The 24,532-nt window shown below is 36.2% G+C and overlaps 5 protein-coding genes across 7 annotated transcripts; 3 read left to right on the forward strand and 2 right to left on the reverse strand.

The window, feature by feature from the left end:
* The first annotated feature begins 3,820 nt into the window (after positions 1-3,820).
* On the forward strand, positions 3,821-5,172 carry LOC106752198 (presqualene diphosphate phosphatase-like). Its single transcript, XM_014633726.1, has 4 exons — positions 3,821-3,922; positions 4,154-4,288; positions 4,372-4,471; positions 4,569-5,172. Exons 1-4 carry the CDS (start codon positions 3,914-3,916, stop codon positions 4,943-4,945), a joined length of 621 nt encoding a protein of 206 aa, XP_014489212.1. The 5' UTR covers positions 3,821-3,913; the 3' UTR covers positions 4,946-5,172.
* Positions 5,173-5,256: 84 nt separating this feature from the next.
* On the reverse strand, positions 5,257-7,588 carry LOC106752196 (solute carrier family 25 member 40-like). Of its 2 annotated transcripts, none has more exons than XM_014633724.1 (8): positions 7,484-7,588; positions 7,021-7,253; positions 6,613-6,779; positions 6,400-6,534; positions 6,126-6,288; positions 5,837-6,033; positions 5,630-5,711; positions 5,257-5,553 (listed from the first exon to the last, which is right to left on the reverse strand). In XM_014633724.1, exons 2-8 carry the CDS (start codon positions 7,136-7,138, stop codon positions 5,306-5,308), a joined length of 1,110 nt encoding a protein of 369 aa, XP_014489210.1. In that variant the 5' UTR covers positions 7,139-7,253; positions 7,484-7,588; the 3' UTR covers positions 5,257-5,305. The 2 variants fall into 2 exon arrangements, with proteins under 2 accessions (XP_014489210.1, XP_014489211.1); XM_014633725.1 differs by lacking the exon at positions 7,484-7,588 and adding an exon at positions 7,364-7,465.
* A 443-nt stretch (positions 7,589-8,031) lies between these two features.
* On the forward strand, positions 8,032-12,666 carry LOC106752252 (ribonucleases P/MRP protein subunit POP1). Of its 2 annotated transcripts, none has more exons than XM_014633821.1 (4): positions 8,032-8,044; positions 9,180-9,315; positions 10,021-11,454; positions 11,613-12,666. In XM_014633821.1, the coding sequence occupies exons 2-4, from the start codon at positions 9,192-9,194 to the stop codon at positions 12,644-12,646; spliced, it is 2,592 nt and encodes an 863-aa protein (XP_014489307.1). In that variant the 5' UTR covers positions 8,032-8,044; positions 9,180-9,191; the 3' UTR covers positions 12,647-12,666. The 2 variants fall into 2 exon arrangements, with proteins under 2 accessions (XP_014489307.1, XP_014489306.1); XM_014633820.1 differs by lacking the exon at positions 8,032-8,044 and adding an exon at positions 8,072-8,092.
* A 270-nt stretch (positions 12,667-12,936) lies between these two features.
* LOC106752253 (heterogeneous nuclear ribonucleoprotein A/B-like) lies at positions 12,937-16,499 on the reverse strand. The gene is made up of 4 exons (XM_014633822.1): positions 16,128-16,499; positions 14,356-14,690; positions 13,315-13,488; positions 12,937-13,019 (listed from the first exon to the last, which is right to left on the reverse strand). Exons 2-3 carry the CDS (start codon positions 14,688-14,690, stop codon positions 13,341-13,343), a joined length of 483 nt encoding a protein of 160 aa, XP_014489308.1. The 5' UTR covers positions 16,128-16,499; the 3' UTR covers positions 12,937-13,019; positions 13,315-13,340.
* A 4,075-nt stretch (positions 16,500-20,574) lies between these two features.
* Positions 20,575-24,508, forward strand: LOC106752188. Its single transcript, XM_014633715.1, has 6 exons — positions 20,575-21,176; positions 21,684-21,785; positions 21,871-22,240; positions 22,529-22,560; positions 22,693-23,107; positions 24,143-24,508. The coding sequence occupies exons 1-6, from the start codon at positions 20,911-20,913 to the stop codon at positions 24,470-24,472; spliced, it is 1,515 nt and encodes a 504-aa protein (XP_014489201.1). The 5' UTR covers positions 20,575-20,910; the 3' UTR covers positions 24,473-24,508.
* The last annotated feature ends 24 nt before the right edge of the window (positions 24,509-24,532 follow it).

The raw sequence follows: 24,532 nt of genomic DNA on the forward strand, positions 1-24,532 counted from the left end.
AAATATCGTATGAGAAAAGAATTATTCCGTTCAAGGATATGGCGCTTCCCAACAGAAGCTGCCAACTAAAATTGCCGTTTATCTGTTGGCAAAAAATTGATCAAAAATAATTTCCGTGAGAAATCTTGGATAATAATAAGAAATCTTAATAAAATTTATCATAAAAAATGATTTTATGTAATTATAGATTAAATTATGGCTCATCTCCTAGTTACACGAAATAATTGAATAATATTCATATAATATTCTAGGAATATTACGCGCTTATAGGGATATAACTCAATAAGCAAGAAACCATTAACAGAAACCATTAATACAATGTTGTTACATCATTACAATAACATTTTATAACATGTAACGTTTTCAAATATGCAGCTCTTGATGTTGTATATAACGTCATATCAATAATACTTGATTCTAACGTTAAAAATAATATTTCTATACGATCTTAATATTTAGGAATATTATCAAATAACAGTTTAAAAACATTTATAAAATATTATATCAACATGTTTATGAAAACCACACAAAATCAATATTTCAAAAAAATTGATTTAATGTTTCTTGCTTGCTGGGGAATTTCAAGTATAAATACCTTCGTTGCTAAAACGAACAACTTGTGATGAATATGCTGAATCGAGCGAATCTTGCTAATCACGAGGTCGTCTCGTTTATCGTATACGCCTGCCGTTGTAAAATCAATGTAAGAAATCGTCAATTTCTCCCTCGAGTGTCTCATCGTGATCTTGTTTAACTCGCGAAATCTCAAGTATATATCGTTCACGTAGTAACAGAACAACCCGCTCATAAGTAATGAACAGATAAGACTATAGCAGCTACGAATAGAATACCACAAGAAATAAATCGAATTACGTGCGATTGTAAGATAAGCAAGTCTTGTCACTATAAGTAATGTTAGTGATATTATCACGATATTCGGCAAGTCCTTTGCGATAAAGATATCCTTACTTGAAAACTGCGCGCCGTACGACCTGAAAAGTCGAGAAACGAATTCGATAAATGCAAAAAGTCGCATTATTACATTCGAACAACAAGATAAAAAGTAATTAGATATTACCGGATATACACAGGTGTATCTCAGAAGGAACAAAGATAACGTTCATTTCTCCGTTTCTGAGTTACAGAAAAATTCCAGCACTTGTGTGTGGACATTTTAAAAGCCGACATCAATCACAAATTTTATCCTTCAATTTACAAAAAAATATTTTAGTTAATAAATATAATTATATAGTGTACGTTCCAACAAATCTAATGTTTCTGTAACAAAAGCTGAAAAAATGAACACTGGATGTTTATCTTCCAAGGTACAGATGTGTACATAAAAGTTAATTATCCGAATGAATGAGAGAGAAACTTACTCGAGTATAGAATCTACGACCAACATTTCCTGGTAGGGGAAAGCGAATTGCTTTGGACGAAATAGAGATGTAACCAGCATCGTCAGTATTAAGAGGACGTGTAGAACATAATACGACGTCGTCAAAATCCTCTTAATAATGTGTTCCGCGCAAGCTTCAATGCAAATTTGACGCCAAGTCAAATGGCTCGTGAAACAGTATAGCGCCAGAACCGCGATATTGTATAATCTGCCCAAGTAACTCGACAGATTGATGCCGAAAAGACGTGAAATCTTTTCGAGGGTCTGCCCTGTAGAAGGCAGAAGTCGCTTCCTCTTTAAGTCCATCGCCTGGTGATCTCAAAATCTCGAAGGTTTCACAATCGATTCGTGACTAACATCTGGCAGAAATACTCGCTCCAATATATTACAGCGACTGTTACGTTGAACATTCAGATAACTGTGCGGGTATATGCTCACCAATGTGTACACTATATGTACATACTCGGCTCTGATTGATTTTATCGTCGCTTTCACCCTTTTAGCATTCTATCTTTCTATTTATCGCCGAGAATATAAAGTGTTTACTATCACAAAGTCGGAACTAATACGCATTGCTATTCACATCGCTATGACAAGAATATTCGCAGTCGACATACGCGACAAATCGCACGATGAGTTGAAGGACGAATGTACGCGAAAGCGAGACGATATTTCTAATACAGTTTTTCTATGGGAATAATCATTCGATGGGGATCAAGGGTCCGACGGATAATGCCGCAAAGTGCGAATACCTAGAGAAGACAAAGACTGTCGGAACAATAGGTTCAATCAATGATTGCTTTTATTTTGCAATACAATTTGTCGATGCATGCACGAATTATTCCTGGAAAGAGATCAATAAAATCTAAATCAAACAGGTCCCGTAAATATATGAGAAACATTTAAACCCTCCGTGTTATAAGCCGATCATTTACGGAATAATAACAATTTAAATTTATTGTAAAATTTGGTCGAATTAAAGATGAAGCCTGGAATTTCCATTTAAGGAAATCCTAAGGATATTTCGAACGTCTATGATGACTTTGTACTGGACGTCCAAAGTGTGGACTCCCATTAGAAATTTATGTGACTTCTAACATGGAGATAAATGTCGAGTGGAGCTTATATGGACCACTAATAGATGTCATGGGGCATATGGGGAATATATTAATGACTTGTAAAAATAATAAATAAATTACAGACAATTGTTCTGATTCATTATATTCGATCGTCTTACGTTTGATTTGAATTGAGGAATAGATCCATACTAGTCGATAGTAAAACTCTTAAGTCCTCTATTACAGTTTTTTCAGTTTACTAACCGGTTTTTTCACCGGTTTTTTCATTGATTGATAGCTTAAAATGCAACGAGTTGACCTTCGGATATTCCCAACGCGTCACTTAGCGCTATTTATAATCGATTTCACGAGATATTTTTCGACTAAATGTTCACTTTCTATTTAAATTTATACTAGTCACATATTAAATTTATACTAGTCGCAAATGCGCGAAACTTACTCCCGACAATAACACGCGCGACATATTTCTTCGGCAGGTCGACAGTGATAGCGCAATTTAGAGTTCAAGTCGCCGCTACGCGTCGATCACGCATAAAGTTCGGTTCGATGACTGTTTTGCAGGATATCCATTCTCGGCGATCATTTAGTGATGCTACATCACGATAAACGTACGCGACACTTGCGGCAATACTGTCGATTATCCGCACGCAAACACTCAACACAGACAGGTTGAAAAATCGCGAGAAATACGGAGTGGTTTCCCGATACCTTCCTGTCGTCGACCTTTTCGGAAGAGACCATATTGAAGTAAGCCCCCTGCAATGATTGCGATTCTCGAAAAACGTAAATTCTCTACGCAGCCAACGTCTCGTATGAACCCACCTCGCCACCCCCTTCTTGGGATAGTTTATTCGCTTATTTATTACAGAGTATAGTGGATGTCCCGAACTAATCTTGATTCCCGTGCAGGTGGCACGAGTGAAACTGAGCAGAAAAGACTCATGTAGACTCATTAAGATTTTAACTCCTGTCATTACGCGACATATAAACGAAATTTTGCTAAACAATTACTAGTGGTCTATTTCGAGATATTCGACGGCTAACGATGTCATAGCGTAATTACAGACGCATTTACGTGCGGCGTTTCCGATAATAGTTTACGCACGAGACTCAACTTCAGCAAGTCAAAACCGCAGGAAATAAGGACGAATCTTCCACTGCGAACTGATGAGCACAACCGTTGGAGTACTAAGTGAACATCGCAACGATTTTGATTCTTGAAATATCGATATTAAGGAGCTGAGCAATCATTATTATCCATCAATGCAATTGAAAGTCGTACGATACATTTGCTGTTTAGAACTGCACTTTATCACACTTTCTATATCTTTTTCTAATTTTCTTGTAAGGTTATGAAATAAATTTTTTCCGCAAGTCATTTAATATTGCTTACATCAGACTTTTGGACGCTGATCATTGTCATAAGTGAAAGATAATGGAAACGGTAATTATTAGCTTTTTTATCGCATTCCATTGTGTTCGATGCTATTTATTAATATAGAAATAATTAATCCTAATGTAATTATTAATTAATTATTAGTTATTTTTTTTATGTACATTAACAATATATTTTTTTCTTAATTACTAACTTATCTTTTTTTCTCAATATACAGAATTATATCTGTAAAGACACATAAAATATATTTATTTATCTACCATCAATTATATTTTTAAGACTGAAGGAAGACAGTTTGAACAATCATTGAGGATGGTGTTGACAGTGGATGTGTATTTGACGAATGCTTTTGTAAACTTCATGGAAAAATATCTACCATTGGGGCAGTTGAAAGAGCATTATAAAATGTTAGAGGTATGCCATCTTTTTACTTATTATGTATGTTTTACCAAATAAAATTTTTTCATTGTAATTACTTACATTTCTTCTTTCTTCAGTTATCATGTCATGGTATACCTTGGCTCGTAACTATTATCACATTTAATTGGATCTTAGATAACAAAAACTTGTCTCAAATGCAAGTTAACCTTACGATAGGTAAACTATATATAATTACTATTATTTAAAATATTGATGTGAAATATGTATATAAACAGGAGAAAGCAGCATTACTTTTCTACTACAATTTTTTCAGGATTGCTGCTTGACATCCTTTTGGTTTGCATAATAAAGGTAATAACAAGAAGAAGACGACCCAGTCTTCATAACAGTCTATTTTTTATAGGTCCTGATAAATATTCTTTTCCATCTGGACATGCTTCTCGCGCTGTGTTTATTACATATTTCTTTTTTTACATATGGCCTATCTCATTAATATTTGCATCACCTTTATTGGCATGGTCTGTTTCTGTATGCTTATCCCGGTTATTAATGAAAAGGCATCACATACTTGATGTGCTTTTTGGAATATTTCTGGGTATCTTAGAAGGAGTAATAATGGAATATATTTATTTAGAACAAGAGACATGTGTTGACATAATATTATGGATTTCCAAAGATGTGCAAAAATAAATAATATTTAAACGTGACTATTTTTTTAGGTTTTAGTGCAATATCGCCTTGTAACATCTCTTGTTTACATTGAATTGATAATTTTGTGATTAATATTTGTGGAATCCCACAGAAAAATCAAATATTGTTTTACCATCTATTTAAATAATAAAATGTAAAAGAATGATGTACATATAAAAAGGTATATAGAAAAGTAAATCTTTTGTGTGTGCAAGATGACTTCAAAATTGAATACTACAGAATAAGAATTGACAAGAAATTAATTACTAATTTAAACCAAAACGAATTAGCTTAGCGAGCACAGCAGAAACTAGACTTCAAATTAATCTTTATTAAGTACAGTTCACTACAATAAACATGTCATTCTGTACTATTAGATTTATGTGGCAATAAATGTATGTCGTGATCCATCTCGAACTCGAGAAATTTTTTAGCGTTATACGATTGGAAGAAACGTTTACCATGTTCAAAAGTCGCAATCATGATTGCACAGGCAGGAGCTACTTTCACCAAGCGCGGTGCCAAACCTGTGAATAGACCTTTTATTCCATTTTGATGATAAATTCTTCGTATTATGGTCCATGTACTGCTACTGCGACTAGGCTTATCTAAAAAAAAAGACACATTGTTAACAAAATATATTATGAAAATGATTTTTCTACGATATTATATGTTGATATTCACCTGAATAAATTTCTTTTTCACCCATTTCAATTTGCCTGTGCGTTTTTACAACATCAAATGGAATAGTAAAAAATGCTGCTACCTGCAAAACATTTTTCCAATTTAGCAAGACCTTGTGGGATATATAGATATTGTAACATACATATGTACATGCATGCATGCATGCATGCACACACACGTGTGTGTATGAGAGAGAAAAATACATACAGATCCAGCTATCGCTCCTGCCACGAAATTAAAAGTAAAGGTATGCTGCGAGTTGGAAAATATGTTCTTGATAGTTTCATAATTCAGCCAGTATATAGCGCTAAAAGGAACGTCACGAAGAAGTGTAGAACTTAATCCCATCCATAACCCGGAAACACCGCTATATTTTACAACTATTTTCAATGCCTGTGTTAATTCTGAAACATGGGGAACAGATTTCACATTATCGAAATGCTGCGTTGCTAGTTTCATCATTTCATTTCATATTGATATCGTTTATTCGTTCTACCTGCATAACTTAATTTCTGCGACTGCATCTTTGTTCTTACGAGCTCCACTGGACTCACTATTGTTGCAGCCCAGATCCGTGCTGTGCTGCCAGCAAATATGGGAATCCAAAAGGGTTGTTCTGTATTGTCTGTTTTTTTCTTAAACTTTTTATTATATGTATCCTAGGAAAAGATATTATAATGTTAATATTGATAATACAGAAGATATTGCATATAAATTTCATAAATTTGTAAACAGACAAAAATATAAGAAAGATGTGATATTAGCTTTACCTTAAGATATAGTCTTAATTGTTCATATGAAACAAAATATATAACAGTTGCGGGAACAGCCAGAACAAGAGTAGGACTTAACCCACTCCATAATGATGTGAATCCTTCTGTTTTACTTATTTTTATTAAAGCATCCTAGAAGTAGAGACAAATGAGATTGTTGAAGTTATAGTTTAAATCGTATCACAACCGACTTGAGTTGATCACACTTACTATTGTTCCATTAAATTTTCCATTCCTTTTCATCCATTCGGGCATTTTACCATTGACACAAGGACACAAGTGATCCATTAAACCATTGCAGTACAGGTAACATTTATTTGAAAGCATCGCTTTCTGCTGTGTTTGAAGACGTATTTTTACTACGTCCAGAGGAGTTACTGGAAGCAAACAGGAGAATTGTAAGCATTAATAAATTTTATTTTATTACTTTATTACTTTATTATATTTTATTTTATACTTAAAATAGACATGTATAACTTAGAAAAATATCATATGCCAGAACATAGTTTAATCTTGCAATTTTTGCAAGCATGTGATGATTCAAATATTATGTTTTCAAATATCAACAATACTCATCGCATAGCTGATACGCAAATAAATCTAAGTACATCAACTTACCGAACACTGATGTGATAAAAGCACCAGTGCAAGAAGCTACGACCTGCTGATACGGTTTAATACGAAACCTCGGATCATCCAGGTCGAAGTTTCCCGGTATACTGCTTATTTTATTCATCGTGAAGAGATGATCTCAAACAATTTCAAATTACACTGACACAACACTGTGAAGTCTTTCGCAAAGTACACTCTTGAAGCAAGCCAGTCTATATTATCATCGATGCGATAATTCGCTAGAATGAAAAACAGATATAGCACGTGGTGTTATGATGAAATGTCTCCCAACGGAAAAGATTAAATCCTTATAATGTAATGAAAGGTAAAAAAAATAATATGACGTCACCTGGTTAACTTTCTTTATATAAATTTGAAATCTTTTTTATCAGATTAATCAAATCAGTGATATTTAAAATACTAGAATCTTAAATCGCTATGTATCTAAACGATAAACATCCACACGTACCTGCATGCCACGATTATAGGTAGAATATGATCGAGGCTGCGTTCGTTTTGTGTGTTCATGCGCCGTAAATGGCCACGTTCAGCAGAACGTTAAGTTTCCAACTGTTGGAAGTTTCTTATGCTGACATTGGATTATTCTTGTAGATCTAAAAGAATAATCCAATCTCAACTCAGAAAACTTCCAACAGTTGCAAATTAAACTTTCCGCTGAACGTGGCCAATGTCATTTACAGCGCGTGAACGACCAAATCGAACGCAGCCTAAGAGGTGTGCTTAATTACACATACACTTTATTTTATTTTTCTGTGTATAAAATCTCGTCTCTGTCTAAATAGTTAATAAATAAATATATAAAGTAAATATATACACATCCATATTTTCTCTTTCTCTTCTTCTCTTAATGTATATATAATTTAAAAATAAAAAAGTTCTCTCACATTCGACGATTCCTACTACTTGAAAATAAAAAGAAAAGTTCGTCCAATCTGTCGTTGAGTCATACTACTTGGAGAGAAAAGCTTCTGCCATCTTCCGCTAATATCGCCACTATCGTTACCGGCTGGTAAGTTTGTTTAAAGGTTATGATATATGCACGTGCTTCCTTGACTAAGTTTGTTGGCAAATCATGTATTTTTTTAAAATAGTACTTGTTTAGTTCTTGTTTCTGCAGCAGAGTTGGGTGTTTATGCGTAAATTACAATAGTCTACATCTACACACGGGTGTCATTTATGTAGACAATAAATAAGAGTTCCAATAATATTATAAATTCAGATCCTTAGAAAATCCTAATCCAGTTGCCAAATTAATTAATAAAAAATTCTTTGATTCCACTAATTGTTGCAAGGAGTACCGTCGAGGTCTCAGTGGCCAAATTGGTACGGCGTCCCACCTGGTTAGTGGGAAAATCCAGGTTCGACTCCTGGCTGAGGCAACATGATTTCTCGCTATATGATAAGCGGGATCAAAAAACTGTTTACTAATTAATTTAACAATTGAGTAAGGATTTTCAGGGAATTAGAATTGATAATGATATTAATAGGAGATTCAAGGATTGGTTTAAGGAAGGCTGGTTCACTGCGTATGTTTGTCTAGAGTATCTTCAGGGCGTGTGTCATTACATACTGAACATTTTTATCCTTTCACAATAATATTAATATTGACAAAAATAATATGTACATATTATATCCATCCTTTGGCTCCTTGTGGTCCTATATATTCTTCCTTCATCCTTTTTCTGAACATATTTAATTTAAAATCATTTAGTTTAAACACAAAAGCCCAATTTCAGTATTTTATGCCATATAAATCAATAGTGGATTACGTGAATTTGATTTCAAATTGATAAAAAAAGGAAATAAGTATTACAATGTGAAGTCAAGTTTGTCAAATCCAGATTTACTTGTGAGCTTTTAACAGGAACAAAATATGAAAATAAGGTTACAAAATATAAAAAGAAAATGAACCATTCCATAACTGTTCATAAATTATTTATTGTTCAGGTAGATGACATATTATATATAATGTACATTGTCTACTTGTAATTCAGACTATTTTATTTTACATGTAAACATCCAGCTTTAGTGCAAACATTATATGTTTCAAATATATATTATGTATATTGTTTATAAAATATGACAACTTTAAAACACCAACTACATGCACAAAGTTAAATAACATGAGTTTGATGTATTTACAGAAAATAAGAGCCATGGCAGAAAAGAAACAATTCGACGAATTTTTGGGAGGTTCCCAATCACTCCCACATGAAGTATCTATTATGAAAGTGGCTGCTGCACGAGCTAGTGAAATTGCTGCGATGACTCGCATGTTAGGTACATTTCATTACATTATACTTGTTTTAACTAACGTATTTTATATAAAATATCTTAACCCTGAAGTGAATATTTTATGAGATATTTCGTATCTTTCTTTTGTACCGAACCAAAAATAAAATATCTCATCAAAAAGTATTCACTTTTCGACGATCTTATTCTAGTACTTTTATACGCAAAGTACGCAAAATAAATCGATGTGCGTTAAAAAAAAACTATAATTCCATTAAAAAAATGAAGTTGACTTTAAAATGATTTTGAATTGTTGACTATACAACAAAGTTACGACCACCAACTTTTATCCCCCTCCAACCAAACCCTACAACTTTTGAACATACTTGTAATTCGACGATTCTTATTCTGCGAAGATAAAAAAGATAAGTTAAAATAGGACATCCTGTATAATTGTATTTCTCTGTAACTTGCGCTGAACAGGGTCTAAGTTTTCGACGAAAGTTGTAAGGTTTGGAGAGGGACATATTTTGGTGATCTTAACTTCGTTGTATAGTCGCATATCGTTGTATATCTCGCATGGTTTTGGAGAAATTCAAATGCGTTGATTAAAGTGGGACATCCTATATATTCTCGAGAACTTCTGTATATTATATATTATATATTATATATTATATCACTTTGATTTTTAAATCTTACATGATTCAACATGAATATATAAATGTCAAATATCTGTATCTCTATAACTTGCAGAGAATCCAATCCGAAACAAGTTGATATTTCAAAAGCTGCCTATATATATGCGCAGACGTGTAATGTCACACAATGCTAAAAGAATGCCACGCAGATTGCGGGAAGCTCATTTGAGTCAAATGGCAAAATCAGGTTTATCAGCAAAGAAGAAAAGACCTTCTCGGAAATATCGTAGGAGACCGTCTAATATACTTGCCGAGTACAATCGCAGGCAACTCAAAAAGATTTGGTTGGAAACCCATATTTGGCACGCCAAGCGTTTTCACATGATCGACAAGTGGGGACATAGAATTGCGAATTACCCGAACGATAAGTGTTTTAGAGCTAATTATCGAGCTGCGATGCAATACTGTCTGCTGCAAGATATCTCTTACTATACTTGCGTAGAGATAAAAGGGCAAGAAGATTTGTTGAAGACAACTCTGAAGGCACATTGCAATCCGTTTATGTCAACTTTTGCGGCAATAAGATACACCAATGGCCGTAACGAAGGCACTCTGATGTTCTTCAAGAAAAACAGTTATCCGCAATTCCCTATCGGTAATGTGCATTTTCTCTGGAGGCCAAAACAGTCAGATATCGTAACTATCTGGATCTGGGTGCATCCTTCTTTTTACGCTGATTTCCTCAGCGAGATTGTATCAAGCTTCGAGTTTAAAGAGAACAATGCTGAAGAAGACGCCACGCACGTCCCGGGATCTTTGTACACAAATGACGCTGGTTGTAAAATGACCATTTTGAGATACAAATTAAATAGATTTCGACTCTACGGGCCGGCGACTCTGAGCGTACTAACAGATGCGTTACAAACGCCATCCTTCACTGAGTCAGACCTCTCTCAGGAAATGAATTCCACGCGGAAACAAGATGACTCGTTAGGCAATAAAACAAATATAACTAAGGAGTCAGTGGACAATGAAGTGCTGGAATCTGTAGAGAAGATAGCGATTGACGAAGCGAATGAGGAAGATGCAGCGCTTCCTAAAACCTTGAATGTAGAAGATCTCCGTAACAGAACATGGCATATCGAATACTACAAACACCAAGAAAACATGGAGGCTTTTAAAGTCCAGAAGGAAATGTGGCAGAAAATGAGGACTTCTAATTCGAGAAAGGTACTCGATTTGCTTCAAAGCGTTATGGGACTAACGATTTTGGATCCGCGCTTCTACCTGAGCAAAAGAACGAAACGTGAATACGAAACGACCTTTTATCAATGTATCTTAAGGGCGCCGGCTAATTTACATTGTACTCCGATCTGGGACGCACAAATACGTCATACGGTGAGCAACACCTGCGTGGCGACATACAAGATCAACAATCTCAGAAGCGGCTGTCTCGTACCTGGCGTGGCGAATGATAAGTATTTCGGTGAAGATATCATGGCGAAGATACCTATACTCCTTATTCCCAGACCCGAGTGTTCTGCGGCAGGTGCGTAATAAAAATCATATCACTGTGTTTTAATAATATATAGAAGTACGAAAAAGTAAAAATTCTTTTTATAGATACTGACATAAATGTTTATAGGGAATTCTTTTTTATAGATAAAGATAGATAGAAATACAAGAAAGTAAACATTCTTCTTATAGATATAGACTCTTCTGTAGACATTGTAATACCATCCACATGGGGACTGCCGATTTGGCTCGCGCTCGTACAACGATGCGTGAGAACAGGCGCTCTTCGAGAATCAAGGCAGATGGCGTACGAAAGTTTAAATCCAAATACACCCGATGTCAGTGATCCTGACTGTCCTGCGTACGTGAGCGAAGCATTAAGCAGAAAGGAGGAATTAACTCAGAAATATTTCCGTTATCCGCCAAATGGAAGGGTCAACTTTGTCAAGTTCGGAATTAGCAGCCCTTTCTACTGTGATTGGAGGAAACTGATGAAGGATTATGCGGACACCGAAGATTTTTATGTCCTGAGGGATATCAGGCTCTTGCTGCTTCTGCAAGCCAGCTTGAAATCTCGCTCCAGGAAGATATACGCAAGGTCCTCGTACACCCCGGTCGACCTTCAGGATTTAAATACACACAGAAACTGTTTGATACGCGTTCAAGTGTCTATGAAGAAGGGTATCCCGAATGAGTTCGCGATCATATGCATGCCGACGCCCGAGGACCTGGAGAGACTGGGAAGGGACGAGAATTGGGGAGGGCCTGTGGAGCAGTGTCACGCCGATCCAAACGAAGCGGCTCGTAAAGTATCGCGAAAGAATCATTTGCTGCGGTTAAAACGGTTGAAACGGCAAAGCATTCGGCAGAAGAAACTGTTGAAGGACAACGCGCTCAACTTACTGGAAAATTCCACCGACGTTTTGGGCAAGATTGTAAATTTGAATAGCGCGTTACGTCCGAAAATTATAACGGAGCAAGCAAAGAGAATGTCGGAAATGTATCTGCCGGAATGCACGAAGGTTCGCTATTCCTGTGACAGAGAAATAATGGGATATGTAACGGCGGGCGGTTTCTCGTTCGTTCGCGCGAAAGGCATGGGCGTGGGCTTCGTTACGCTGCCCCCGTTAATGGAAATGATTAATAAGAAATCGAAGATTGTCCTCGTGAGGAATACGAAAACGCGACAGTACAGACCAGCGACATTAGACGTGTTAGGCGCTTGATTAAATCATAAACGTGCAACGTCTGGTTTCGCTCAATCAGATTTCAAAGGACGTTCACACCACCAGTATCTGGCTCTTACCTGGCTTGCCTTTTGTTTTCTATTTGATTCAATCAGATTTCTAATTATAATAAATTTTGGTTGTGAAAAAATTGATTTCAATCAAATTTATTTAAAATTATATATATATATTTTATTTTTTTACAGAACGTATCAAATTATTAGTAGATACAAATTATAACTAACCCAAGTGAGCGGTACCGAAGGGGTACCTTGTAAAAAAGACATAGCTGTTATCATTAATAAATAACGATCGTCTAAATCAAAGGTACCGGTGAATTTGTACAGCAGGTAGTTCCATTCATCGGCGAAATCTGCAAGAAAACACATTGGTCACTGCGCTGAATGTATTTCAAGTAATCATCAAATAGTGTTTTTTTTAGTAACATCAGTTTAAGAGATCTAGAACTATAAGACACATGTGATATATTGCATCTGTGTACCTGTATCTGTACTTCGAAAGAAAAATAGTTTGTCAATTCCGAGGTTGTGACGAATAGAAACTGAAAGTGGGCACACATCGATCCCCGTTCTTTTTTCAAGTACAGACGTATTTCTTTGTACGATATTTTTCATTTTGAGAAATGAAGAAACTTTGGTTAAACTCACTCTTAACGTACTGGAATCAGTCAAATCTATCCGTAATAGCCGTATCCCGATCCATAGCCATAGCCGTAGTTGTGGTAATGAGGATAGTGGTGATAGTGATTGTGATAATGATAGGGAGAGCCGCCGTAGCCGCCGTAGCCGCCGTAGCCACCGTAGCCTCCGTAGCCACCGTAGCTGGAAAAAGAAGATCGTTTTACCAAAATCGTCGACCAGTCTTCGGTCTCTAACATCTTTAGCAAACTCCCGAGACGAGGTTCAATTAGCGTTGCGAAAATTGGACTAACGACGACGCAGACATCGGCGACAGTGGTCAACGAGAGAGCGTGTGAGGTCTTTCCGCTGATTCACACTCCTTTTTGTCGTTCGATGCTAATTCTAATTGCGTCGTTTTTTCAAACTGATTTCGCGTAAGAGTGCGATAAAAATCCGTCGTTCACGAGGCTCGTTTCGTGTACAACTCGATGCGCGACGCGACGCTTGCGAGTTGCAACTCGAGGATCCCAATTCTGAGCGATGTTTTTATTTAAAACGGAGACGTTAAATGCTGCTAAATTTGAGCATATCGTCGGGAACGCGAGGAAGAATATACAAACAGAGAAAAAGGTTCCTTTAGATTTAGTATTTCTATTCTATTTGACCAAAATTTGTTTCACAGAAACAACATATACGAAATATTATTTGTTTGAGTAAAAATCTTATCGTCTTATTCAAGAGAACTCTATTATTTGAACAAATATCTCAACCAAACAAAATATTCTTTGGTTGCAATAAATATGTAAGATGAAACCAAATTTCTTTATAAGAAAATTATCTTTCGTTTCAAGCGAATTTTTTATTTAAGATAAAGATACATATCTTCGTTGAAGAGTATAAAAATCGTACTTATCAATCGAAACGTGAGTTTCTTTGGAGCGTGCCAATGATGAAGTTTATTTGGATGCAATGAAATTGATTAAATTTCAAGAAATCTTTTTCTCGGTGCGCGCGGTATTCGCGAAAATGTCACGCGGGTCTCTCGTCGAGATGAAAGAAGTTACTTACTATTTGGATTTGTACAATCCAGCACCGACACCCAGAGCACCGACGCCCAGAGCACCGGCGCCCAGAGCACCGACGCCCAGAGCTCCAGCGCCAAGAAGAGCGCCTTTCCCGAGGATGGCACCGCCCAGAAGAGCCTTTCCCAGGAGAATAGGCGCTCTCTTGTCACGTATCTGCGGCGCATAGCGTTCTACGTCCGATTGCGGCTCAGACTGACCGTCGATGACGACGGTCCTTTCGGGCGCCACCAACGTCTTCTGCGGGACTTCTTGCTGTTCTGCCTGGCCGTAGACCACGGCCAGCATGGCGATCAACACTATGATGGACCTTGTTTCCATCTAAAAGTGAGACACAAGCGATAAATTTAAACTGTGCGTTCGTCTAGTGTCGGTTTAACGACATCGAGAGTATTGCGAAACGGTGTTGAATCCGAAGAGAGTGAGCCGGGGAATTCGAAGGCCAGTGAGCCTACACAAGGAATAAGATTTCTTTGGATTTAATAAAATTTCTTTAACTGAAGCAAATTTGTCTTTTCGGAGTAGAGGAAACAAACGAATATTTGATTCAAACAGGATTGTTGGGTTTTTCAAACACAATAAATACTTTACGTTAAATAACGCGTTTCTTTTGTATTTTGCCCGACAATTGTATTTTCATAGTCAAACATTGCAATGGTCGTCACAAGCGAATAAAATTCTTTATTTGAAAAAACCCGAGAAGACAACGATTGGCTGAGCAATTTGTGCTGTTCGGGAAGTAACATTATTTTAGAAAAATATTAAAGAACTTTTTTGTTTCAATGGAGTAATATTCAATGTATAACTTTTTTTTTATTGAAAACGAAATATTATTTCCTCTAAATAATACTGTTTTTTTTTTCATCAAACAACATAGTTTACTTCTGGTGAAACAAATATTTTCATTTGAACAAAATATTTGATATTAAATTATGTTGTTTATATTAAGCAAACCCAAGTCAAAGAAACCTTTTTCTTTATGTACGCAGCACTATCTTATTTATACTTGACCTACTTGATCTAGATGCTCTCTAAATCCAGGATCGATTAATCAATATGACGTTACGTAAGTTTCGCTCGCCATATTTCGGATATGTTTCGGATATGGTATAACCGGTAAGCAAGAAACATTAAGCCAACCTTTTGAAACGTTGATGTTATGTGGATTTTATAAACATTTTGACATTTTATAAATGTTTTTAAATCGTTGATAATATAATGTTCCTAATAATTGAAATATTAAAATCATAAAATCATATAGAAATTATTATCATATAGAAATTACTATTTTTAATGTTTGCTCAAATATTGTTAACAATAATGTTGTGTACAACATTAAGAACTACATGTTTGAAAACGTTACACGTTACAAAATATCATTGTAATAAGTAACAAATAGTAATTGTATTAATGATTTCTCGCATACTAGAATATAATCGTTGAGAGAAAGGCAGGGAGAAACGGAACCCGCAATTTTGTATTCTGCAGTTTGCCGCGTGTCGGATAAAAGTGCGCGGCCAAATGAACGAAACCGATCTAATCGAAACCGATCTGCATTTAAAGACTCAGAAACATATCTGATTTGTTGAAATAAAAGAAATCCCCGGGAGTGTTTCGCCCGAGTTTGCATCGAAAGCTTGGCGTTCTCATTTTGCTCCAATTTTAACACGAATCTTGGGAAGTCGAGGGATGCGAGTTCCGCTTGTCCGCTCGGGCTGATCCGTATCGGGCGTTCGGTACCGGCGTTGTACTACGTACCTTGTCGAGATCACGTTTTCGAACGGACTAACTCTACTCGGAACAGCGGCTTCCAAAGACTTTTATACGACGAGATCCAACGGCCGCTCCCTACCACCGGAAACTCGCAACAAATTCCTCGGAAAGACATCTCTCTTTCCTGCCAGAAGTGGCGACTCGGCCGCTCGCCTCGTCGTCTTCTCTTTCCCTTGTCTCACCTCGACAACCGGCCGAGGACTCGTTTCCTCAGGTTTGACATTGAACCCATCCAGTGACTCGACAAGAATTCCGATCTCGAAATCGAAACGCCGCATTAACTGTCGTTATTAACTTCCTCGCTCGATCTCATCTTCGGGCGTTGTCCGTCGACTTTCACGAGAGCCCTTCGGCTTGTTTTCCTTGCAGCAGCCGCAGCCTTCGTACTGCGACAAGGTCGCGTTGTGCGCTTTCGCAATGACTTGCTTGCATTTAGATTTGTTATTCATGCTGTGACGGTATCTTTCGCGAGATCCTCAAACGCTCGTCGTTCAGCATCATTCAAACTGAAATGTCAAGAATGAAACAATAACGTTAATGATGAAGCGGCTAAACGTCGCGTTACTTTGAATAATAATGACATAGCAAAATGACATTTATTGCATTGATAAGTGAGCGGAAATCGATGAAAAGCGTGAGTGAATCCGCCAGTTCACGCGTGGGACGAGCCGCAGGTTCGTTGTGACCTTGCTGCGCTGATGTGCCTTTCGGCGATAAATTATGCAAGTTTTGCGTAATGAATAGAAATACTGAACGAGAATTAGCATATGGATCTTCAGGGAATTCCGGTTCCCATCCGGATCATTGACTTTTTTTGCATGTCTGCGCGATTTTTTTTCTGTAATATAAAGTTGTTTCCATATTGGAAATGGTATGCAAAATAATGTGATAAATCCGCACAAACTGGAAAAACATATTACATATATGGCGTATAGGTAATCTCAAGTTTAACGAATCACCTATCGCTTGTGAATTGTCCGGCTAATTTAGATCTGGCTTTTTCTTAATGTGAGAGGTTACCGTTCTTGTCACGACTCTTCGATCTCGTTGGGTGTATTTTGCAACTAATTCTCAAATTACAGATTCTTTTGATCATATTTAATTAATTCAATTGTTTACGTTGTGTAAGCTATCGTCGAAAAGAAACTGATTCCAAATTAGACTAACACGCAATTTCTCTACAATTTCTCATTCTCGAGTTATCAACGGTTAAAAGAGGAAGCAAAAAGTTTATTTTCGATAAACAATTCTTTACGGTAGATAGAAATCATTCGAAAGTAGATTTCAAGCTTTAAAACCTTTTTTTTTTTAGACTGTCAAGTGCTCCCTTAATTGTTGTATACATAGTGTATCTTACATCCATTTTTTTCGGATGACAAATGGTTCTCTTGATTCTGCAACACTCTGTATTCACATCGTCAATCTTTTTCTACATTTGTTTTGTTTTTTTTTTCGAAACTACGCATGAATGTTAATATATACATGAATGATTCTAGGCGTAACCTGAAAGAATTTCAGTCAAGGGAATATTAATTCCGTTGTTTACGAACCCGTTTTATCCAGTGTCGCTATTGCTTAAATATTTTATTTATCGATTTTTTCGTTGACTATACTTAATATACCTACTAATATATTTATCGTATCCGCTTCGTTTCATCTTCTGTTTCAAGCATTCCGATTGTATGTAACATTAATATTGCAAAATGTTAATGGCGTGTGGCGCTCGCATTTTAGTCGCGGCACGGAAGAATTATTCTCGCTTTTTGTTTTTTTGAAGTTTCTGATAAATGGTAAATAGGATGGAGAAATTTATCCATCCGCATTTATTATTCCTATGTTAAGATTATGCGATACTGCGAAGCAACCTACGGGAAATACCAATCGGGATTCTCAAGAAGTTGCTGTTTACAAGGTTAAACATAATTTTATTTACACATTAAACATTGACGTAGGAGAGCTATTAGAAGTGTTAATTAGCGCGATAAAAGAACCGTTGTCTTGTCGTCGTAATTTATTTCAATGAAAAGGACTGCGATATTTTTCACGTCTTCCCGGATCCTGGCGAGAGAACGCACGTTCAAAAAGGCACAGAGGAACTTTGCCACTAAACACGTGATGTTTCGTGTGTGGTTTCCTGAACGAAACCTCGTAGCTTGTTTATCGTGTCGAGAAACTAAGAATCAGTGATATATTAATCTAAGAAATTGCTTACAACTTTGCATACATAGTATATAGACTCACTCCGTAAAAATAGCCAAACGATGAGATGACTCTTGCGCGTAAAAAATTGAAAAGATTTTAGAAGAAGCTTTAGAAATGCTTTAGAAATATTGATTCCACTGTGTCGTGCAGGCAATATTCCCACGAACAATCTGTTAGCAGTTTGGGAGTTATTATGATTCTCAAGACGAAGTGAAGATTACAAAAATGAGCGGATTTACTAGAATATTTATAATTTCATTGGTCAACATCTAGCGAATTTGCTTATTTTTTGTCATTTGCACCTGTCTTGAGAATCATAATAGCCCCTCTGATGACAGATTGGCAACAGATTGAGCATCCGTTGATGCGCAAGCAGAACAAAAGGTCACAATTATTTAAGTATTTAAGGTACTAAATGGCATCACTTTGGTTTTCTATAAATGTTTACTTTTTGATGTCATCTTGACTTTTATATAACTTTGTGTTCTATTTGGGAACAGATCCATAGTCATCTGTGTGTACAACCTACAATCTCTGTTGTTGTTCTGTCGACAAAGCCTTCCGACAGAATCTGATAGCAAATTGACGACAGAAAGCGAGCAGGATCTGCAGTATGTCCCATTTAAATACATTGCAACGACAAATCCTGCTCGATTTCTGCGTTTTTATCAGTCTATGTCATCAGATTCTGTTATATTTCCTGCCAGTAAGTTGCTTACAGAGTCCGCAGCAGACTGCATTACAAAATTGGCTTTTGCAGATCTGGGTCACTATTTTTAATACGGCTATAATTCTTCGGGGATATCTTTTGAAAACTTGTATGAAAAATTAAGATCTCGTTCGCCTCGGCACACATATCACTACATGTCGTTTGAATCGGCTAACTAGCTTTTTTTTATTTTATGCCTGTAAATCACCTTGTAAAACGACCTCGTCATCGTTTAATTAGCCGGTCACTGTAGAGCCGACATGTTAATTTGATTACACCACTGCAATCGCCAAATTATCACACTTTCCTTTCTGTTCGCGTCTTATTACGTTATTCCTTATATCACATCTTAAACGATTATTGACACCGAGTTAAGTATAGCGGCTAAATATTGCCGTTGAATATAACACATGCAAATTGTAGTACGTTACGCAAACGCATCTATCGTTTTATTTTATTATACGATTATATAGAAATTATCCGATAAAAATATGCGAAATATAGTTAAGGATTCTGGATAGCCGATAAACAAGAAACGTTAAATCAATCTTTTGAAACATCAATTTTATGTGGATTTCATAAACATTTTGACATAATATTTTATAAATATTTTTAAACTGTTACTTGATAATATTATGTTTTTAAATATTATAAAATCATGGAATCGTAGAAACATTATTTTTAATATTTCGATTAAATATTATTAACAATGACGTTATAGTATGCAGTGTTAAGAACTACATATTTGAAAGCGTTACATATTATATAAAATATTGTTCTAATAACGTTGTGTTAATGATTTCTTGCTTACTGGGTACTCGATGTGGCTGTCCTTCTTTGATGACTTCTCAGAAGCGAGAAAAATCCTGCCATTTTTAATTCAATTTACGTGACGGTATAAAACGTGGAAAGAAAAGAATATACCTATAAAATAACACTCGTGATCGCACATTTGTAAAAATGTACAAACGCTTTCTTTCAATCTGAACAATTAATAAATATCCGTAAATTAGTGCAACATCAACTTATGTTTCTAATCTATCTTTTTTCATTGTTTTTATTACACTAATATTACGGTTATTTAATTAATTAATTATTCAAGTTAAAGGAAAACGTCCGGACATTTTTACAAGTGTGAATCGATCATCGAGTGTTATTTTGTGCGTATATTCTTTTATTTTCACGTAAATCATCACATACATTGTGCATGATTTTCCTCGCTTCTGACGTCATCAAAGAAGGATAGTCATAGTATTCAGGAATCTTAACCCTTTGCACTCGAGGGCTCCGGAGCGGAGCCATTTAAAATTTGTCTTCAAACTCGAGGGCTCCGCTATGGAGACAATGCAAATAGCAAGAGCGGAATATCCTATACACAATAGTTTTTACGATTTGTCTTTGTCCTTATGTTATGAACTGAAAGTTATTTGCATTGTCTCCATAGCGGAGCCCTCGAGTTTGAAGACAAATTTTAAATGGCTCCGCTCCGGAGCCCTCGAGTGCAAAGGGTTAATAGACGCATTTATTAAACAAGAAGTTTCTATCTTTTGTCGAGACACTTGTTGTACTTTTCTCTCCTTCATGTGTAAAATAAGAAAATCACAGGAAACACGAGTGCCACGTCGGAAGAACTTAGCCTAAAAATTTCACATCAAGTTACACGCACAATTTCGTTGAAACATCATTTGAAAGATGCTTTCACCGGTGAGTAAGACGTTGCTACATTTTTTAATTCAAATCTCTGTGCTCTGAAAAGAACTCCTCGTCCAAGAGAATAATAACAAACATTGTGTTATTCAAAATGTTGCCGACGTGAAGAAGCACATTAAGAAAATTATAGAATAAATAAATTTTCTTATGATGACGAAGGAACTAGCAGCGAGGATAGCAGCAGCGGGCAGGAAGGCAAGGCAAGAAGCGAGACAACGTGAGGCTGAGGAACGTGCTAAAATGTTGAGAAAGCAAGCTGTTATGCGAGAGATCGAGCTCGGTGCTTTAAATACAAAACGTTATCGCACGTTATGGCGAGAGATGATGATGAGGATCAAAATGCCGCAAATAACCGCGGATGTGGAAATCGCGTGGCGCAACTTCGAGCGAGCTGTTGACATCAAGGATTACAGGTCATTGTATTCCAAGTTTCATATCGATCGGCAGGCTGGCTGGCCAAATAAATAGTTATGCAAGAAAGATTCAACTCACATGGGGTATATTTTGAGAAAATGATGAAAATTAAAACATTCTTTTGAAATCAAAGATAAAAATTTAATACGCGATTTAAAAAGTATAAATAGCATTGAGGTCCTTCACAATCATTTAACTTAAAAAAAATGAGTAAAAGAGGCAACAAGTAAAAATGGCACAATTAGTAGAAAATAAAAGCTGTTTTTTTAATTAATTTTAGGGGCTCGGGTCTTTTTATTTCACGTAGAAAGACATATAGACCACCTATTGGTAACAAAATCTCAAGTCATAATTTTGGATACTTCTTGCATAACCATGACCAATTTTACACGTGTCTGTTGCCTTGTTTTAATCGAACTCAGATAAGCGACCAAGCACTTTCGTAACTTTTAATATATCATCCGTTTAAAATAAATTCTCGCATTCATATATTCGTATCTTTGCAGGATAAGCTTCTTAATGGATGCGTTGTACGAGGCCGAGGAGCAGTATCAGAGGAACGTGAGGTCACACGCCGAGATTATAGATCGACTGTTGGAGAAATGCAGGTAGCAATGAACGTTGAAATCGAAGGTTCTCAAATAACACTCGAAGCGACTCCCGTGTGCCTTGAGCTCATCGCTGCGTATATAGGAAGAGAATGCAGCGCGAGGAGCGGGAGTACCAAAGAATCTTGGCCGAGGCGGTCAGTCAGGCGGACGCCAAAGTCGCCAAAATCAATCATCAGTGGAACGAAGACGAGATCTTCCTAGAGTCGATCACTCGCGGCATTGAGCGACAGCGAGAGGGGTCATTGGACAACATCAAAAGCATTACACTCAGTAATGTTATCAATCTCACACTACTACACTTTTTATGCCTTAAAATTCCCACCTGTGCGTTGTTCGGTTTTACATTTATTTTTACACGTGTTGCAGATTGGAAATCGCAATTCGAAATCGGGGTAATACATATGATGACTATAATTGCAGTCGATGCGAATAACTTGATTATCACTATAAGCGTCTAATATTATTTAATATTATTTAATGTTATTGAGATTAAGATTAATAGAGCATTTCTATAGTATTAAAAAATATTATATAACGCTCCTTAAATATTCTAAGAATATTATTTTAATATTTTAATAATATTTAAATAATATTATAGGAATATTACGCGCTTATAGGGATGTTATTAAATGTGGGCAAATTTTAATAAATAAAAATTGTAGTTGCTTTTCGATTTTCGAAACGACGTGATCGTCTCGATTCGGATTTCCACGTAAAAGATTTTAACAAATCGGTATTAGACCAAGTCAGATCGCATCGTCAATTCGAAAAGGTAAGATCGACGCGTTCGTGCAAGACAGCAAGGATGTTTACAGAATTTCCGCGGGTCATCTGGAGAATCAATTGCAAAGCTCGTGGGACAACCTGCGACAAATCCTGTCGGATTACCACAACAGTAAACGAGCATTTACCATTTTTTCTATTTAGCCAACATTTTCGCTAACTCGTCTTTTCCACGCTTATCGGTCGAAACTCGTCACTCGTCAGGAACAAAGGATCGCCGGAAATGTTACGAGACGCTCAAAGAGAAGGATGAGAAAGATCGGAAAGTGATAGCGCAGCAATTAACGCGCACGGCGAACTTCTTCGAAGAGATACGAAATCTTCGGGGCAAGATAGCGACGTATGACGCCGCAGCTGAGAAGGACATTTCCGAGATCCGAACGGAGCACGATTTCTTCCAAAACACTTACTGGGCTATGAAGAATCGTTCGCTCTCAGGTGAACAATCGCCGCAAGGTCTCTCAGTTCGTTCATTGGCTACGTTCAGCAGAAAAAGCAGCTTTGCAACTGTTGCAAAATTCGTCAGTACGATTGGCGTATGCTTTCAATCTTGATGGAATCTAAAAATATACACCAATTAAATTCACGAATTTTACAATAGTTGCAAAACTGCTTTCTCTGCTAAACGCCAATGGCTGTTGTAATGTAATAATTTTCCACTCAATAATGTTAATGCAATATAACGCGTATGTTACATAATAGTTACATTATTGAGTGAGAAATCTATAATATTAATGTTATGTTATTGATAGTCGGTGTTTACTAGCAAGCGCCATGTTGGCGGCTTTGGCAGTTTAAGATAAAAATAAAACACTTGAACATGAATGAAATAAATTTTTCTTTTTTATAAAGCAGACTCTTACAATGATAAAAGTTCCGAGAAAACTATTAACTAATACAAAAACTTATATGATTTGTAACATTTTTAAAGATTAGCGAAGTAAAAGTGGCGGTTCTATCAATATTAACGTTTCTATAAAAATATATATCCCATAACTTCTGAATACGATTAAACTATGCATTGTCTGCAGTACGTTATCACTTGTTACAATAAGGTAACTCTCCTAATTGTAAGCCATTTAAAGTTAGAGAAACTTTCATTCATTTAGAAAAACTCAACGATCAAATATTAAAAGAAACTAGGAATACTAATGTAAACGATAAACATTCATAGTGTTTTAGACGGAATTATGTAAATTTAAGTTAAATGATTCTAAATAGAAAATAATTAGAAACGTTAATGCGCAAGTCCTAATTATGGGTCGGTAAATTATGTCGCGTCCCTATAACGAGTCATGCTACACCCAATTCTGGGTCGAGAGAAAAAATACACGTATTAAATATATGTCAGATTTTTTAAGAAATACAGATTTCATATCACTTTATTAAGTATAATATACGGTATAGGTAGATAAACGATATCTTACATTTTTTCCTTAAATATCTACAATATGCTTCTGTTTGTGACCTTAGAATACATTAATTGTAAATGAACTAAAGAATGTAAAAAAATATTCGATTTTCATCATAACGTATACTTTTTAAATACACGATACAATGAGCGGAATTGACCCGAAATTGGGACTCGACCCGTAAATGGGACCGTTACCTTAAACGATTCTTTATTGAAGGAAACGCAAAATGATCATTTAGAGCAAACGAAGGATCAAGATCAGTTGAAGATCATGACGATGGAATATAATAAGGTGATGAGACGTTTAGGACAACTCGTAACCAAAGGCAAACGGCTGCTCACATTGATGCAAATCTGTCGTAAGTACGAGACGCAAGAAGAAAAGGTAGTTCCGTTCGGCTATTGCACGCAGGTGGAAGACTCGTCAACGTTCTCTTCGCAGCAAGCCTCCGTTTCAGACTTGGACGTGGCTCATCAGGTTATTTGATTTTTGCAAATACGCGATGAAAATATCATGGAAAATCATCCTACAAGCGCTTCGTAACAG

This window comes from Dinoponera quadriceps, unplaced genomic scaffold, assembly GCF_001313825.1.
Source record: "Dinoponera quadriceps isolate SergipeBrazil2010 unplaced genomic scaffold, ASM131382v1 scaffold479, whole genome shotgun sequence".
Taxonomy (NCBI): Eukaryota; Metazoa; Arthropoda; class Insecta; order Hymenoptera; family Formicidae; genus Dinoponera; species Dinoponera quadriceps.